Here is a 16,944-nt window from a genome sequence, read left to right as displayed (position 1 = left end):
CCCCCCACTGGTGTTAAGTGTTGGGGTTTTGTGACACTGAAGTCACTGTTTGGTTTGACTTGTGTTAGGTGTTTGGAATTTTCCCCTTCCTCTTGGGAATTGTCCACCTCTGTATGAGCCACGAAACCCTCCTCTCTGGTATTGTCCCTGATAGGTAGGTCTGGTTTGCGAGGTGGAAGGCTCTGGTGTTTGCATTCGAAACCCCCCTCTAAATTGTGGCTTTCTAAATGTGCCTCTGCTCTGTGGGGAGTAGAGCGCACCCATGGCTTTGGCCGTGTCCGTGTCCTTCTTTAATTTTTCAATTGCTGTGTCCACTTCCGGCCCAAACAATTGTTCCTGGTTAAAAGGCATGTTTAACACAGCTTGTTGGATTTCTGGTTTGAAGCCCGAGCTTCGTAACCATGCATGCCTGCGAATGGTTACCGCAGTGTTGACTGTTCGTGTTGCTGTGTCTGCCGAGTCTAATGTGGACTTTATTTGGTTATTGCTTGTCCTTCTTCCACAACCTGTTGGGCATGTTTTTTGGTGTTCTTTGGGCAAGTGCTGTATAATGTGTTGCATCTCGTCCCAGTGTGCCCTGTCGTAGCGAGTCAGCAGGGCTTGTGAGTTAGCGATCCGCCATTGATTGGCTGCATGTGCTGCCACACGTTTGCTCGCTGCATCAAACTTCCTACTCTCTTTGTCAGGAGGTGGTGCGTCTCCTGACGATTGAGAGTTTGCCCTCTTTCTTGCTGCTCCTACAACCACTGAGTCTGGTGTAAGTTGCTGTGTTATAAACACAGGGCCCGTTGGGGGAGGCTTGTATTTTTTCTCCACCCTAGGCGTGATAGCCCTTCCTTTAACTGGGTCTTGGAAGACCTGTTTTGCGTGTTTGAGCATGCCCGGGAGCATTGGCAGACTCTGGTATGAAGTGTGGGTGGATGCCAAAGTGTTGAATAGGAAATCATCCTCGATTGGCCCTGAATGCATTGCTACATTGTGGAACGTAGCTGCCCTTGATAGTACCTGCATATATGCAGTACTGTCCTGTGGAGGGGACGGCTTTGTTGGGTAACAGTCTGGACTGTTGTCTGATACTGGTGCAACAGTTTGTCATGGGAAAGAATCCTATTACGGAGAAATTAGCTTTTTTGGGATTCAGCATCAATAAACTGCTATGTATCAACATTGTTTTGTAAGGCGAGCACAGAGTGGGGATGCCATTAATGGAAAAGGATTTAAAGTATAGTTGTACATATACTGACTGGTCACTGCTGATTGTCAACCCGACCAGTAATCAGCTCAATGCTAACGGTACAAACTGAATAGTGTTGGAAGTAGTTGGACCATTGCGAAATGCAGCATGGCATTAGAGATCTGACTGAGATGTGTTTTGCAGTGTTCAGTAAACAATAACAATTTGAAAGCAAAGTAGGAAGCCTAGTGCTTAGTTGACAAAATCAAACCTGTGCTTCAGAGTTAATAGCCTGCATTAGTCGACTGTGCCAAATGCTGCTGAGAGATCAAACCCAATGAGTAGACAAGCAGAATGTACTACTTTTAAAGTAGCAGTGCCCTTGCTGCCAATAGAGAAATACCAAGGCTGGTGGTCGACAAATGGGGGGATACTATTTATGTGCAAATAAATTGACATAAGACTTTTTACGCAATTGCTTTCTTTGATCAAAGCAGGGTAGACACTTACCTGAAGTTAATTAGCCTAATCCGATGCGGTTTTTCAAAACTGAAATGATTTGGTTAGGTTTTAGAAGCTTAAAAAAATCTATGTGAGTGAAATGTTTATCAGATTTCATGTGGTGGAGGCTGGTTAAGCTCATATTTGCAGGAAGGATGCTTTCATAATAGATCAGGGGTTTGTGTTGTTTCATCCTTTTGGGGATGTTGTCAACCTAAATCTGTAGGACGGTACTCTCGATTTTCATTGTCTTGCAGGGAGTGACCTATTGTGAGGAAGTCCGGGTGTGAATGACTAACGGCACTGATGTAATCAGTGAAAAAGAGGACTACATTATTTAGAGCCTTATAGCCATGGCAGTGAACTGAAAGGGGTATGAATTTGAAGTGGCTATAATGTAGGGTTACTGCAGGTGCAAATTTGTTTGTGAGACTCACTCTGATAATCAGGATGGTTTACATGTGTTTCTTTCTGAAGGCTTTACTTTTGGTACAGAGTATTGGAGAATGTCAGCTCTGTCAGGACTTTTTGGTAGTATGAATACCTTAGGGCCTAGTCACACACTCCATTTCGTAAAGTGTTTAGCAGTACTACTAACATAATACAAAACGCTTTTAACAAACCTACATGCAGAGGTTCCAGTGCTACCTCGCCTATCTTTTACAGTGTGCAGCTATCCACTTAGACTATGGAGTATACGCACACTTAAATAGTAGTACTAACTGTGGGAGGGTAAAGGAGTGTGGCTGTAAAATGGACAGTAGTACATAACGGAAAGGATTAAGTAATGAAAGGTTTATTGAAGGATGTGCACCTATCCGCAAAAGACTAAGCCCATTACTATTCAGAGGCGGCGATTATAAAGTTACTGCGACCATAAAGGAACTAAAACAGTTGTTGTTAATGTAGTCTGGAATAAGTCCAGAAACACACCTGGCCAACCACTGGTATGCTCCAAAAGAAAATAATGGAGGCAGGCACTTACAATAAAACCACTAAGACAATAAATTTACATTACATGGTTTAATGTATTTAACACAAAAATATATAAAACATACTTAAGAATTTCAAAACTTCATGTAATGTTAGTTTTTATTAAAGTACAATTAGATTTATTTTAATTACTTGTATATAACACTTAATTTTTTTATAATAATTTCAACTTCAGAGAATAATTTTGATTTAATATATTTAAAATAATTAACCTGTAAATTTAAAATGATTTAATGATGTAACTTTTTATAATAAAATAAATATATAACACTATTTAACATTGAGTTTTTACATTAAAATATATATATATTTTAAACTTGAATTATCTTTTACATTTTCTCTACACCTTACCACACAGAGATCTCTGTCCCAGTGGCAGAGACACCTGCCAACATGTGATTATTTTTAAGTAGTAACTTTAAACGATAATTTTATTTTTAAAGTAAATATAGAATTAATTTAAATATCTTAAAGATTGTTTTAAAAAAATCCCATCTAGATATCTTTAAATGTACTCATTTATAAAACATTGCAATAAGTGATGTATAGAAATGATTGGAATTAATTTACATTTATTTTAAAAAAATAAGTTACAATTATTATTATTTTTAATTTAAAATAGGTTATTTAGATATTTTATGATTAAAATATAATATTGTCTCCAGTGTTCCATATTAAGTAACTTCCTTCATTAGTTTCCAAGGAGGTTTTTGCAGGATCAGTAGTAGGACATGTGTGGGGCTGGAAATATTACTTTTCCTTTTTGACTGTAGTAACGTACAGTCTTAAATTTGGCTGTAGTCCCTGTTCCTGAGGGTGGAAACATGGAAGGTCTACACTCTTGAGTAACTTTACAGTTGTAAATGGTAACTAGCTAAAAAAAAATAAAGCTACTCAAAAGTTTAAGATTAAATTTACAGGTGTAGATTTAGCCATGTGTAAGTTTACCTTTTTGTTTTGATTAACATTGTTGAACAAGTGTTGGCTCAGCTTAATCTGGAGTCTGGAAGGGGTACAAGCTGTCAAATTACTCAACGTAATTTTGGAAAATTTGTGTTACACTTCTCATGCAAATCCCCAGAATTACTCCATTAAACCATGTCGCATAATAATGAGCCTCTTGTGGTAACATTTTATGGTGAGTACACAAGAATAATGTGAACGCCTAGAATACGAGCACTGTTCCTCAAGCCACTTGTGTTTGGCTAGATTTTTTTTTCCCACTTCGAAATGTGCCCTCTTGTAGGAAGCTGGCTCTTTATATAGTGGAGCAAAATGAGGTACACTCTGCAAAGAATCCAAGAAATCCCCAGAGGTATCACAGAGCCACAACTGATACAACAAATGCTCTCTTTTTGGGTAGTGTAGTTGAGCAGTTAGGCATATCAGAGGGTAGTGCTAAGCTTCTAAAACACACACTCATGCTGTAAATGAGGCACACACTCATCGTAATTGTATTTATATAGCACTTTCTACCCTTAGCTAGTCATTGAAGCGCCTTTCAACAAATAGCAAGCTACTCTGGAACCCAAAAGGATTAGTGGTGGATTAGTATGGGGAAACATGAGTAAAGTATTAGTATAGGGAGGTATGAGTTAATTTGAGAAGAGGACATGTGCGTCTGTTAGTTGGATTGAATAGAATAATGGAGGGATAGAGGAGGAAAGAATTCAGAAGAGTTAATTGGGAGAGCATAGCAGTAAGATGAGGTTTGGGATGAGTAAAGGAGAGGTGGAGGATGGAAGAGTCTGCAGACAGGGATTAGGGAGATGATAGTAGTAAAATGGGGTTTTGGATGAGTCAAAGGAGAGATAAATGAGGGAGAATTTAGTAAGGTTGTTTGGGAGATCATATTAGTAAACTGAGGTTTGGGTGAGCGAGGAGGGGTAGAGGAGGGAAGAGTTTAGGAGGGTTATTTTGGAGATCATAGTAATAGAATGGCTTTCGGATGGGTCAGAGGGTGGATACAGAGGATAGACTGATAAAGGTATAGGGTGATGGTGACTCAGAGTAAAGCTTTCAAGAGAGTAATTTGTTGTTTACTCTTGTACAGTAGGACTAAAGTAGTAAATATATAGATACATGATTACAAAGTAAGGTAATATATGTGCAAGGAATATAATATATTGAGATTAAAAGTTGTATCATAGAAACAAAGATTTTCAAGAGTTGCAGTATTTGAAGTTAATTTATTTTTGTACTTTTATAACATTATTTTATTTTTTCCCACTATTTCAATGGTGAAATGCTTGTATATAAATAGTTAAGATAATATTTACCTAATGTGATACATAAAAGAAAACCAGAGACTCATAAGCATCTAATCAATCAGCTTAAATAGAAACTATGCAAATAACCTATGAACATGCCAAGCATAGAACACACACATTATATATATATACACACACAATATTTTGAGATAAAATAGTTATTATAAATATTTGTACAAAGAAATACACATCTAGATATATACATATAATCAGATTATAAAAGGTTTATGTACACAGGAATATACAGTCCATTGCTGTTTGAGTATGGTGGTTATGTGGGACAGAGCCAACTTGAGTAGAGGTCTGAAGATGAGATAGTTATCCGTGGATCTTATATTTGAGGGTAATGAATTGAACAGTTTGGTTGCTTGAACAGAGAAAGATCTATCACCTATGGTCTTTTTCTTGTAAGGTGGTGTTTTGTGGCAGGGTGCCAATCTTGAGTGGAGGTTCCTTTGTTGAATGATTTTTTTGAGTTTATTCCTGATGAAAAGCGGTCCTGTTCATGTACTGCTTTCTGGGTGATACAGAGCCTCTTGAAAGTGGACCTTCTGGGAACTGATAACCAATGTGGGGCCCTCAAGACAGGGGAGATGTGGGCTTGTGGCTTTACATGTAGGAGTAGTCTGGCAGCAGAGTTTTGAATACACTGTTGTTTTTTCATAGTAGATACAGATGATCCATGTTAGAGGCCACTGGCGTAATCCAGTTTAGTCAGTACAAGAGAGATAGTAGCCAGCACCTTATATGGAAATCCAAGGTGGAGGAAGATGAGTCAGAGTTTTCATGGTGATGAAGCTTGATCTTGCTAATTGGTCCACATGAACATTCATTGTTAACTTGGAGTCCATGGTAATTCTAAGGTTTCTTACTTCCTTAGATATCTTAGGAGGTGGTGCCTGATCGTCAGCCCAGGCTTAGAGTGGGTCATAATTTGTCCATCCACCACATGTGAGTATTTCCATTTTGGAAGCATTTAGTTTGAGATGGCTCCAGGCCATCCATTGATCAACGGCTCTGAGGCAATTGAAGATTTGTGAGTTTCCAATATCTTTGTGTATCTGCATAGCTGTAGCATGCGAGTTGAAATTCATTGATCACTGACAGTAATGACTTCATGTAGAAAAACATGAGTGAGATTGAGCTTTGAGGGATCCCTGCTTTTGTGAAGTAGGGTTTGGCCGAGAAAGGGGGAGTCTGGATGATATTAGTTCTGTTTTGAAGGTAGGATGTGATCCAGTTGAGAGCAGTCCTCTCTATGACTGCTTCGTAGGGTCTTTGTATTAGGGTGTCATGGTCAGCTGTGTCAAAGGCAGCTAAGAGGTCCAAGGGAAGTAGTTCTGCAAATCCATTTCAGTCTATTGTGCTTTTAAGATCATCCCAGATCGCAATGAGGGCAGGTTCAGTGCCTCTTTCTGGGCGGAATTCAGTTTGGTAGTCTGAAAGTATGGAGTTATCTTCAATGAATTGTGACATCTGGGCAAAAGCTGCTCTTTCTATCAGCTTGGCCAGGAAATGTCCATTTGTAATTGGTTTGTAGTTGTTGGGGTCATGCGAGTTCAGGTTTGTTTTCTTTAATAATGGGCGTATATGTGCCTTCTTAAGGTCTTCAGGAAAGATTCCCATAGTTAAAGAATTATTGATGATGATTCTTACTGATGTGGCAGCAGACGTAGATAAAAGAATGTTCTTGAAGATGTGGACAAGGATCAGATGGGCAGCCGGAAGGCCTGGTTGCTTTGACCAGATACATACATTCACTTTGTGATATGTTTGAAGGAGTGCAGAGGCTGGGTTGACTCACTCTTGAATGGGATTTTTGGAAACGCGTTGGTACTGGTGTTTTTCCTTTGTATTGAATAGGATTCCAATGTGTTTGCCTTGGTAGTGTAATGATTTGCCAGTTTGTCTGTGAAATGTTGAGTAATGAGATGAGTTCCTTCCATGCATTCAAGTTTTCAAAATTCGTTGAGGATTTTATAAAATTCTTTACTTGCAGATATAGCATTTTGTATCCTGTCTTAGTGCCTTTTTTTTAATTTATTTTTTTAGCTTTTTTGATTGATGATTTTTATACTACTAAGTCTGCATACCTGAAGTTTGCCTTCAATGCTGTTTGCTTTGAGCCAAGTTCATTGCAGCCTACTGATTTGTTGTTTTATCTTTTTGTTCTGTATTTCTCCAAGGTGCATGTTTTCTTTTGTCCTGTTTTGTTTTTCTAAGTGGTATTGGGATATCGAAAGCTTCCTCTAGCTACTCAAAGTTTTGGAACAAAATTTACTGGGTCTAGATTTATGTTGGCTGTTAGTTGTGTTTCTAAGTATTCACAATTGAGTTTGTTCCATTGTTGATAGGTGGATGTATGTAAGGTGGCCTTGGGCATGTTGATTTGAGGTGCTTTATGTTGGAAAGTTACCAAATGGTGGTCTGACCATGTGAGTGTTGTGATACATTGAACAGTAACTAGTTTTGGGTTTGCAAAAATGGCACCTAGGATGTGTCCAGCGATGCCTGCGGAACTGTGTACAATCTGATCGAGATTCAATGTGACTAGGCAATTAACAATAGCTTTTGGATGGGGCATATTGGGTTTGTCAAACCAAATGTTTAGGTCCCCAAGAATGCATAGGTTGGAATATAGTGTTATAAGTTTTAAAACTGTGTCCAGACGAGTGTTGGGGAATGTTGAATTGCAAGGTGGTGGTCTGTAAAGGAGGAGGAAGTTACAGGAGGAAGTTGGTGTAGGGTTGCATCTGGTGATGCGGTCCTCACAGCCTTGTATTGAGATGTCTGTTTTGTTGAGATTTATTGCTTGTTTGAATATAACAGCTAGTCCATATCCTCTTTTGTCTATAAGGTTTTGTGTGATGGTTTGATAGCCTGGAGGAATGGCTTCATGCAACACAGGGGCCATGTAATCGCCCAACCATGAATCAGTATTGAAGAGTAAGTCAGGTTGTTTGACAGTGAGTAGGTCGTTGATGTGGTGCTTGTTTTTAGAGAGTGACTGAGCATTTATGAGTAAGCAGTTTAGAGATTGTGTATTGGTGGAAGTGTAATTTTGTTTTGTATAAGAGTAATCAGTATGTTTTGAATTTGTAGTAGGTGTGTCATTAGTGCTAACTGTATGAGGGTCATATTTGCTGTTTTTCTAAATTTTGTTCCTCATCCAGCAGACTTAGAAGGCATTTTGCCGGGTCTGTGTATGTCGGTGGTTGAGTTGATGGCTGCGAGTGACATGGTGAGTTGTGTTCTTTTTGTAGAGCAGCCTTGTTGTGTAATAGACCTGGGGATGCAAAATTGAGAAAGTGGCATTTTATTTTGTTTAGGGTGGAAGGAGTGTGGGTTAGGGGTGGTGGTGGTGGAGCATGCGGTTCATATTCTAAGGCTCTAAATTGTGCATTGGATGAGAGCCGGGTGAATGAATGAATGTTGTGTTGGAAGCAGATGTTCGTGAAGAATGAGAGTTCTAGAGTAAAGTTGGTTCAGGATATGTACTATTTGTGTAGTCATGAGGGTCGGAGTGGGTGTGACGTAAAGTATTATGAAAGTGTGTGATACTGATGAGCTGGTGTGCGTTTTGTTTTTGTGGAGTAGTGAGAGGATGTATAGATGCAGTGGTTTTGAAGAAGACTATGTGGTGTGTAAGAGGGGAGGGACACGAGTTATGAGTGTTCATGTTAGATTTGATCACTTGAAGAGGTTATAGGTGTGGCGCAGTATACAGATTGTATGGTGTGTAACTGTTAAAAAGAGGAGGAGGGTGTTGGTGGATGGTGTGATGGAATTCTGAGTATAGGTTTTGATATAAAAAGGGGTCTATTAGGAGCAAGTACAGGATAGATCCGGTGTTTTGTATGAACAGGGAGTGTGTGTCTGGATGTATTGAAGTTATGTATAATGTGGCTTTGTGTTATGTTGGTGATGTATGGATGTTTTAGTGGTATAGGACAGAGTTGTATTTTGTGTGAGAATGAAGGTGTCATAGTGTTGTAGAACTGTGTATAGGTGTTGGTGGGGTTCTGTAGTGGTTGTTGAGACACCGAAATCTGTGGGAGGTTTGTTTGTGGTACGTTTGTAGAATACATTTGCTGATATTGAGTTTGAATGTGGAGGGCTTGAGGTGGTAAGTGGCAAAGGAGAAACTGGGAAGCATCTCTGCCCCTATGCCTGATCTGGCCTGAACACGCCGAAACAGGCAACTGCACTTGTCCTCTCTGTCCTCAGCTGAGATGCCCTGATCTCTAGGCTTAAACAGCCCTACTGACCAATGCAACCCTAGCCCTAACCAATCAGAATCCTAATCCTAAACCCAATGGGATACCTGGCCCGATTAACCAATCACAACCCTAGCCCTAACAGCGCATAAAAACCAAAGCCCTAAGTTCAATAGGAACCCTATCCCCACTCACCAATGAGTACCCTAGCCCTCACCGCCAAGCAGAACTGTAACCCTAAACCCTTAGTCCAGTGGAAATCCCAGCCACAGTAGCCAATCAGAACCCTAGCTCTGACGGCCAATTACAAATGTAACCGAAAACCTTTAGACAAGTGGAAACCCTAGCCCAAGCAGCCAATCAGAACCCTAGCCTGAACAGCCAATCAACTCAAACCCTGAGCCCTTAATCCAATAGAAATACTAGCCCTAGCAACCAATCACAGCAACAGATGCAACAACCAATAGAAACTTTTATAAGGGACAAGTGACCTAAGCCCAGGGGCAGAGAGGTGCTCCTCTACTCAGCATCTCCTTCGTTACCGACAGGCACAATCCAAAATTCCTAGCTAGCAGATTCTACTTTTCAGTTATGAGACAATTTTGAAACCACTGAAATACTGCTTTTCACATACATACACTTATCACTTACTCAAGCCAAAAACGAGTGCTGCATACAATTTCCAAGCACAGTTAAACCACAGAGCAGATTAAGCAGTCTCAAACACACACTGGATGGCCAATAGGGTGAATTTAGACATTTAAAAAAAAAACCTTGTGGTGGAGGTGAAGCTTAATGCAATTTTTGTGAAAAACTAGAAGGGAAATTCATACAGTCAGGGGTAGAACACAAACAACAGTTTAAAGGTACTAAAGGTTTGCAGAAAAACAGGGAGTTAAATGTTAACAGGCACGGGTATGGAAAAAGCACTTTTTAAAAATTACAAGAATACACAGAAAGTGTGATCTTACCACCTTCTTTGACTCTTGCTCACTGGGCTGTTCAAGGCGCAGAGAAGCTGGGCTCACAAAATGGATGTGGCTATCTTAGGGTTACCTTCACAAACTTAAAGGGCCAGTGCAGGTGTGAGAGGAGGGCTCAGATTGCCTGAGAAGTAGAGAGCCAATCACAAAGCCCAGGCTGCTGTGGCAGGGAGGTGTTCCTTTATACAGAATCTCCTTGGATACAGATAGTCACAATCCACACTTCCTACGTAGCAGATTCTACTTTTCAGGTAAGGGATAATTTTGAAACCACTGAAATACTGCTTTTCGCACACAGAAACTAATCACTCAATAAAGAAATCTGCCACCAATTTATAAAAATAACAAGTACTTTTATAGGAATTTAGATACCAAGATCATCCGAATCAGGTGAGTACTTGAGTTATTAATTTTTTGTGTTTTGAAAATCAGACAGTACATTTTTTCAAATGTGGTAATGTTATCCTACCAGGGGGAGGGGGTGACATGGGGTCCAGGTGCTGAGGTGTGTTACAGCGTTGGGTGTCCCATTCAAGTCTATGGGAATCGGTCCGGTTACAAATGTCACTGCAGGAATGGACTGGAAGGGCAGTCCAGGGGAACACACAGGGGGGCTCGACCCTGGAGGTCCTCGGGAACATGGGGATTACATCATTTAACTCATCCTCGGGTTGTAGGGCAATGGTGTCTTCTGGCATCAGGCCCAATACTGGAGTTCTTTGTGGTTGCAGGGGGGTCCTCAGAAAAACTCTGCAGCCGTGGACTGGGGGTCGAGTCCAACCCAACAAACAATTGGGCTCAGGTCTCAAGAGGAGTGGGAACACCCTTGGTTCGCCTCTTCTGGGTCCAGGGTGGATGGGTGCAGAGGTGTCCTAAGGCGTCTGGTTTTGCCTCCTGGTCACTTGCAGTTGCAGGGGGACCGTTGTGAAGTCCACAGTGGGTGAGCACAGGGTGGGCTTCTCTTCTGGACGGCCTGGGGACCACATTTACACAGTTGGTCCACAGTGGCTCAGGTGCAGTGGTGATGTCTGAAGTTGTCCAGGGCCTCTCAGCTCTTTCTTGGGTACCTGCGGATGCAGGGGAGCAGCTCCTCAACTCCAAGGTAGTGCTTCTTGGTAATTTGCGGAGCACTGGCAGCTCTCCCAGTTTGCTAGAAGCAGCAGCGGCAGAATAGGTCAGGTGCAGCAGGCAGGCCTACAGGCCAGCAGGGTTGGTGCCAAGTCAGTTGTGCTCCTCGATTCTCGGGTTCAGAAGGCTTCTTGTTCACTTCTCCTTTTGTGTCCAGTGAGGATCTGGTATCAGGGGTCCCCCAAAATATTCGATTTAGGGGGCTTTAAGGGGGGTGAAGGGTAGCAGCCAACGGGCTACTTACCCTTGGGGTCACTACACCCCCTAGATGCCCACTATAGGAAGCTGGCCTGGTGTGTGGTGGGTACCTATGGTACTTAAATCTTATACCAGGTCCCGGGTTCCCCTATCAGGGAAATGTAGGCAGTGTCTAGAAGCCAGGCTCTCTAGCAGTAGCAGTGGATGAGCAGCCAAGACTTATCTAGGAGACATAGAAAGATCATGCAATACCACTGAAGTCACACAGCACTCACACACATGGAAAAAAAACATTCAGATGTTACAAAAATAAAGGATATTTATTATAACACCGTACCAAAAATACTAGAGAAGCAAAAACCCAACAGGAGGTAAATAGACACACTAAACAGAAATAGGCATAAATAGCAATAGAAAGCAGTGCAATAGCTATAGACAAAGGTACCCTAGGGGGAGCCCAAACCATATACTAAAAAAATGGAACGCAAATGCAGGAACCCCACCCAGTTAAGTGGAATCTGTAGAGGGGAGTTGGAGGACTAGGAACTCCAAAAGTTAAGTACCACAGTGCCCCCCAGCGACCAGGAAGAAAGGAGTAAGTTACTTTTTTTCCCACAAACCACCAAAAGGACTGAAAAGAAGATTAATCCACCACACAGAGAAGACTGAAAGGAACCAGCGGTGGAACCTGAAGAAGGAAGACCTGAAAAAGGAGGGGACCAAGTCCAGAACTCGTCGAATTGTCCGGTGGTGGGAGGAGCCACTACCCATCCATCTGTGGTTTCAGGAGTTGGTCGATGGTAGGTCAGCAATGCAGCCCTGGAGCCGGTGAAGAGTTCCTGGAGGAAGCATTCTACGTCCCATGAAGGATTTAAGAATGCAGTCTGTCTGTGGTGTAAAAAACCACCAACAAGCCTTGACAAAGGCAAGAGTCGCAGTAGAAAAAAAGTGGAGCTGCTGGGGACCAGCAAGGTCCAGAGGGACCCAACACACAGAGGGGAGTCTCAGGGGACCCTCAGCAATGCAGAGAGCCCACAGAAGAAGCGGCAGCCCCCACAGGATGAAGAACCTGGAGTCACAGAGGAGACCATGCAGCACAGTTGGAGAAGGGTCCCATGCCCCAGGAGAAGCACGCAGAGAGCTGTGCATTGCAGGAGAGAGTGCTGGGGGCTGGGGCTACATGGAGCTTGAAGATCCCTTGGAGGAGATGCCAACAAGCCTTGGTAGCTGCAAGAGATGCGGTGCACTGGCGTACTGTCCTGAGTGGGAAGGCAAGGGCTTACCTTCAACAAAGTTGGTAGAGAGGACCAAGGGGACCACTCTAGACTACCACCTGTGATGCAGGATCCACGCAGCTCAGGATGAGAGGAGATACACGCAGATGGCCGTCGTTGCAGTTGGTGCCTGCAGATGAAAGGGAGTGACTCCTTCACTCAAAGGGAGATTCCTTCTTCCTTCTCATGCAGACTGAAGACTTGCTGCACTCAAAGGATGCATAGCCGGGGAAATGTTGCAGAAGCTGGAAGGAGCCGGTGAAACAATGATGTGTGACTAAGTCGTCGCTGAAGCTACAGATTGTAGGTTCCTGTGGAGTCCAGTTGCGGTTCCAGTGGCCAAAAGTCAAAGTAGACGTTGCAAGTCAAATCTGAGGACCCACCCAAGAGGGAGAATCTAAATAGCACTGGAAGGGGGGTTTGATCACCCAGCCAGGTGACCACCTATCAGGAGGGGGCTCTGGTGTCACCTGCCTGACCCTGCCACTCAGATGCTCCCAGAGGCCTCTGCCCACCTTGGATTAAAAATGGCAGAATCAAAGGGCCATCTGGAGGAGCTCTGGGCACCACGCCTGGGGTGGTGATTGACAGAGGAGTGGTCACTCCCCTTTCCATTGTCCAGTTCTGCGCCAGAGCAGGGACTGGAGGTCCCTGAACCAGTGCAGACTAGTTTATGCAAGGAGGGCACCAAATGTGCCCTTCAAAGCATACCAGTGGCTTGGGGAGGCTACCCCCTCCCAAGCCATGTAACACCTATTTCCAAAGGGAGAGCGTGTTACACCCCCCCCCCCCCAAGGAAATCCTTTGTTCTGCCTTCCTGGGCTTGAGCTGGTCAAGCAGCAGGAGGGCAGAAACCCATTCTGAGGGGGTGCCAGCAGATTGGGGTGCCCAGAAAACCCCAGAAAGCTGGTAGGAGCAATGCTAGGGGTCCTCTAAGGAGCCCTCAGAGTGCATGGAATCATACTTTCAATACTGGCAACAGTATTGGGGTATGATTCTGACATGTTTGATACCAAACATGCCTAGGTTTGGACTTACCATTATGTAGCTGGACATAGGTTGTGACCTATGTCCAGTACACGCGTAAAATGGCATTCCCGCACTCACCAAGTCCAGGAAAATGGAGCTGGAGTTCGTGGGGGGCACCTCTACTCATGCAAGGGTGCTCTAACACACAGGTACCTGCACCCTGCCCTCTGGGCTAGGAGGGCCTACCATAGGGATGACTTACAGTGACCTGGTGTAGTGACTTGAAGTGAAAGGGTGTGTGTACCCTTTCACGCAGGCTGCAATGGCAGGCCTGCAGATACACTTTGCATATGCTCCCTATAGGTGGCATAATAGATGCTGCAGCCCATGGGGGGCCCTGGTGCCCCAATGCCCTGGGTAACATATACTAGGGACTTAGAAGGGGGCACCAGTATTCCAAATGTGGGGTGTTTGTGGTCCAACTAACTAAGTTTAAGGGGAGAGAGCATAGTCACTGGGGTCCTGGTTAGCAGGATCCCAGTGAACGCAGTCAAAACATACTGACAACAGGCAAAAAGTTCCTAAATTCCATCATACGCAAGATGGCTGACTTTCCTAAGTTGTGACCACTTCAGGCAGGGTACCCCAGGGGTGTTCCCAGTCTGGAGGGGTGACACGCCTTCTGCATAGCTAATTTTCCCACCTGCCCAGGTGGGCCCTGGGGTAGGGGAAGTTGCATTCTTCCTCTGAGGAAGGCCAGATCTGCACATCAAAGACGGTGGGCTTCTTTGAAGCTCCTGGCTTGGAATGCAGGTCATCTTGTGGGGGGGTGGGTAACATCCTAGCCCAAACAGGCTTCTGTTTCTAACCTCTTGAGAGCAGAGGCTCTCCCCCTGGGAGGTCAGATTCTCGTCTGCTGGTGGCAGGCTGGCCAGAACCGGTCAGTGAGTTCACCGGGAGTTGGTAGGTTTTTAAGGGGGCACCTCTAAGGTGCCCGCTGGTGCATGTATAGATAAATCCATCAGTGGAATCAGTGAGTATTTATTAATACAAGATGGTTGATACCAAACATTCCTAGGTTCAGAGAAGCAATCATTTAGCTGGGGAACTCGTATTGACCAGTGTCCAGCACATGTATTTCAAATGGCTTCCCTGCACACTTACTATGTGTAAGAATCAACAAGGACATAGTAAGGGCATATTTGCTCATGCATATATGCCCTTACTTGTAATATAATGCACCCTGCCTTGGGGCTGAAAGCCTGCTGTAGCGGTGACTTACAGATATTACAAGCAGTGTTTTAGGGGACATGGCGCACAAGTGTGTGCCATGTTGTGTTTTTAATTTTGGGAGTAACTTTTCACGCAGCCTGCCGTGGCAGTCTGCATGATGTTGGTGCTGGGTCCCTCAGAGTGGCACAACTGGTGCTGTAGCTCTTCAGCACCCATGCCCCAGGTACCAGGGGCATCATTTACTAGGAACTTAGAGATGCTGAAGTGCTTGGTCACTTAGGGATCAAGTGACCAGGTGTCTTGCTTTTGGGAAGGGACACTGGCACTGGGGAGCTAGTTAGCAGGAACCCAGTGCACTTCAAAGTTGCATCTAAAAAACAAGCAAAAAGAGGGGTGGCAGTGTAACCAGAACCCAGCTCCCTACACCTCATGAAACAAAGTGACACAGGGAATTTGTGCTTAAATATATACCTATAAGACAGAATTGCCTATTATGTGATCATACATAATTTTCATGAGGTTTTGCATTATTATGCAAAAGCAAATTGCACAAATTTGACACACCCCTATTACATTGATGGCTTCACTGCACTCCTTTAGGGAGATGTTGCTGTCAGCGGAGTATCATGTTTTTTCATGTTTTCAGTGAAGAAGATTCTGAAGCAAAATCATTTTAATTTGATAAACCCAGGTTTACCAACAGAAGCTGTTGAATGGTAAAAGCAAACTGATGACCGTGATACGAAATAGCACAGTAAAATGTCAAAGTAATATACTTCAGCGGTAGTTACACATCTAGATCATTGCAAACTTTGCGATGACGAGACAAAAGTATTCACCCCTTCTTGTAGGTTAGCCCAGAAACTATGAACAATCAGTGCAGAAATGAACCTTGTCTTCTAAGTGGATAAGTTATTAGCAAGTAATTATGTAATACCATCCACACATACAACTTGTATGGCATTATTCTGCTGATATAGGTACAGAGTGCAGAAAAAATATGGATGTTGGCTTTTTTTTTTTTTTATTGAAAACATACAGCCTGTAAGTGGGAGAAAAAGCTCAGTAAGTAGTTTTCAAATCCTGGGCACTGTGAAAGCGGCACACAGTAGGGTCTTCATTTAATTATATCTATATACTCATGCAAACTCACTAATAATGAGGAGACTTTCTGCCCCACCATAGTTCAACTCCATTTCGTAGTTATTTGTCAATCATGGGGAAAGATTTCTTCTTATATGTAACTTAATGAACGTAGCCTCTCAACTCTTAACCTCATCATTAACAGTGGCTCTTCTTTTTTTCCTGTCTTCTGGCTTCTCGTGAGGTGTATTTACTAAGTAGAGTCTATGCACAGTGTTCAGTGCAACGTAAAGAAAGGGCAGACTTATCAACATCAATAACTGTACATGGAAAATGCCTAATTAATGCACAATCTAATAAGTCTTAATTTCATAACCAAGACTGCCTTCTGTATTCTTATTACCCCCACCTTCATGGAGCCTTGGTTCTTTGAACCCCAGTTACAGGTTTCGGATTATAAATACATATTAAAGTTATCACTAATTTCTCACCCCAGTTTAAATCATTTTCTTCTTCAGGGATATCCCTCTCTCTCACCTTAACTCTGCTGTACACTGTGTTAGGGGGTGGCCACTGTATCACATATCATTCCCCACCTCCAATACATACCCTGCTGATTGTACTTATTTTCACTTGCTCTCTATATCCCACATTTGCTCTGTAGCTCTCAGATTCTCTGTACCTCAGCAATGATGGGATAGACCTGCTCCATGCACAGAGAGATGATGCTTGGAAGAAAGGGTTTGAAGGATTGTCCTGGTTCCTGCACCACCACCTTCAGGATCTTCAGGAATTTCTCGACCACTCGACAACCGGCACTACCCTCATGGAGGATACTTTCTGCCAACTGCTCCCTACATAAATAAAGTGGGTTAAAAAGTCAGATTACAAAGCTTAACAAGGGAGATTTAGTAAGGCAAA

At 43.0% G+C, this 16,944-nt stretch overlaps 1 protein-coding gene across 3 annotated transcripts in view; it reads right to left on the bottom strand.

Moving 5' to 3' along the window:
* Positions 1–16,944, bottom strand: part of XPO6 (exportin 6) — a 621,317-nt gene that overhangs the window by 90,473 nt on the left and 513,900 nt on the right. For all 3 annotated transcript variants that reach the window (XM_069210348.1, XM_069210346.1, XM_069210347.1), the window contains one exon: positions 16,706–16,877. In XM_069210348.1, the coding sequence (XP_069066449.1) occupies positions 16,706–16,877 (172 nt within the window). The remainder of the gene's footprint in view (positions 1–16,705; positions 16,878–16,944) is intronic.

Source organism: Pleurodeles waltl, chromosome 10, assembly GCF_031143425.1.
Source record: "Pleurodeles waltl isolate 20211129_DDA chromosome 10, aPleWal1.hap1.20221129, whole genome shotgun sequence".
Classification (NCBI taxonomy): Eukaryota; Metazoa; Chordata; class Amphibia; order Caudata; family Salamandridae; genus Pleurodeles; species Pleurodeles waltl.
Note: the sequence above shows the minus strand (reverse complement) of the source record. Positions and strands in the feature narration are given on the sequence as shown.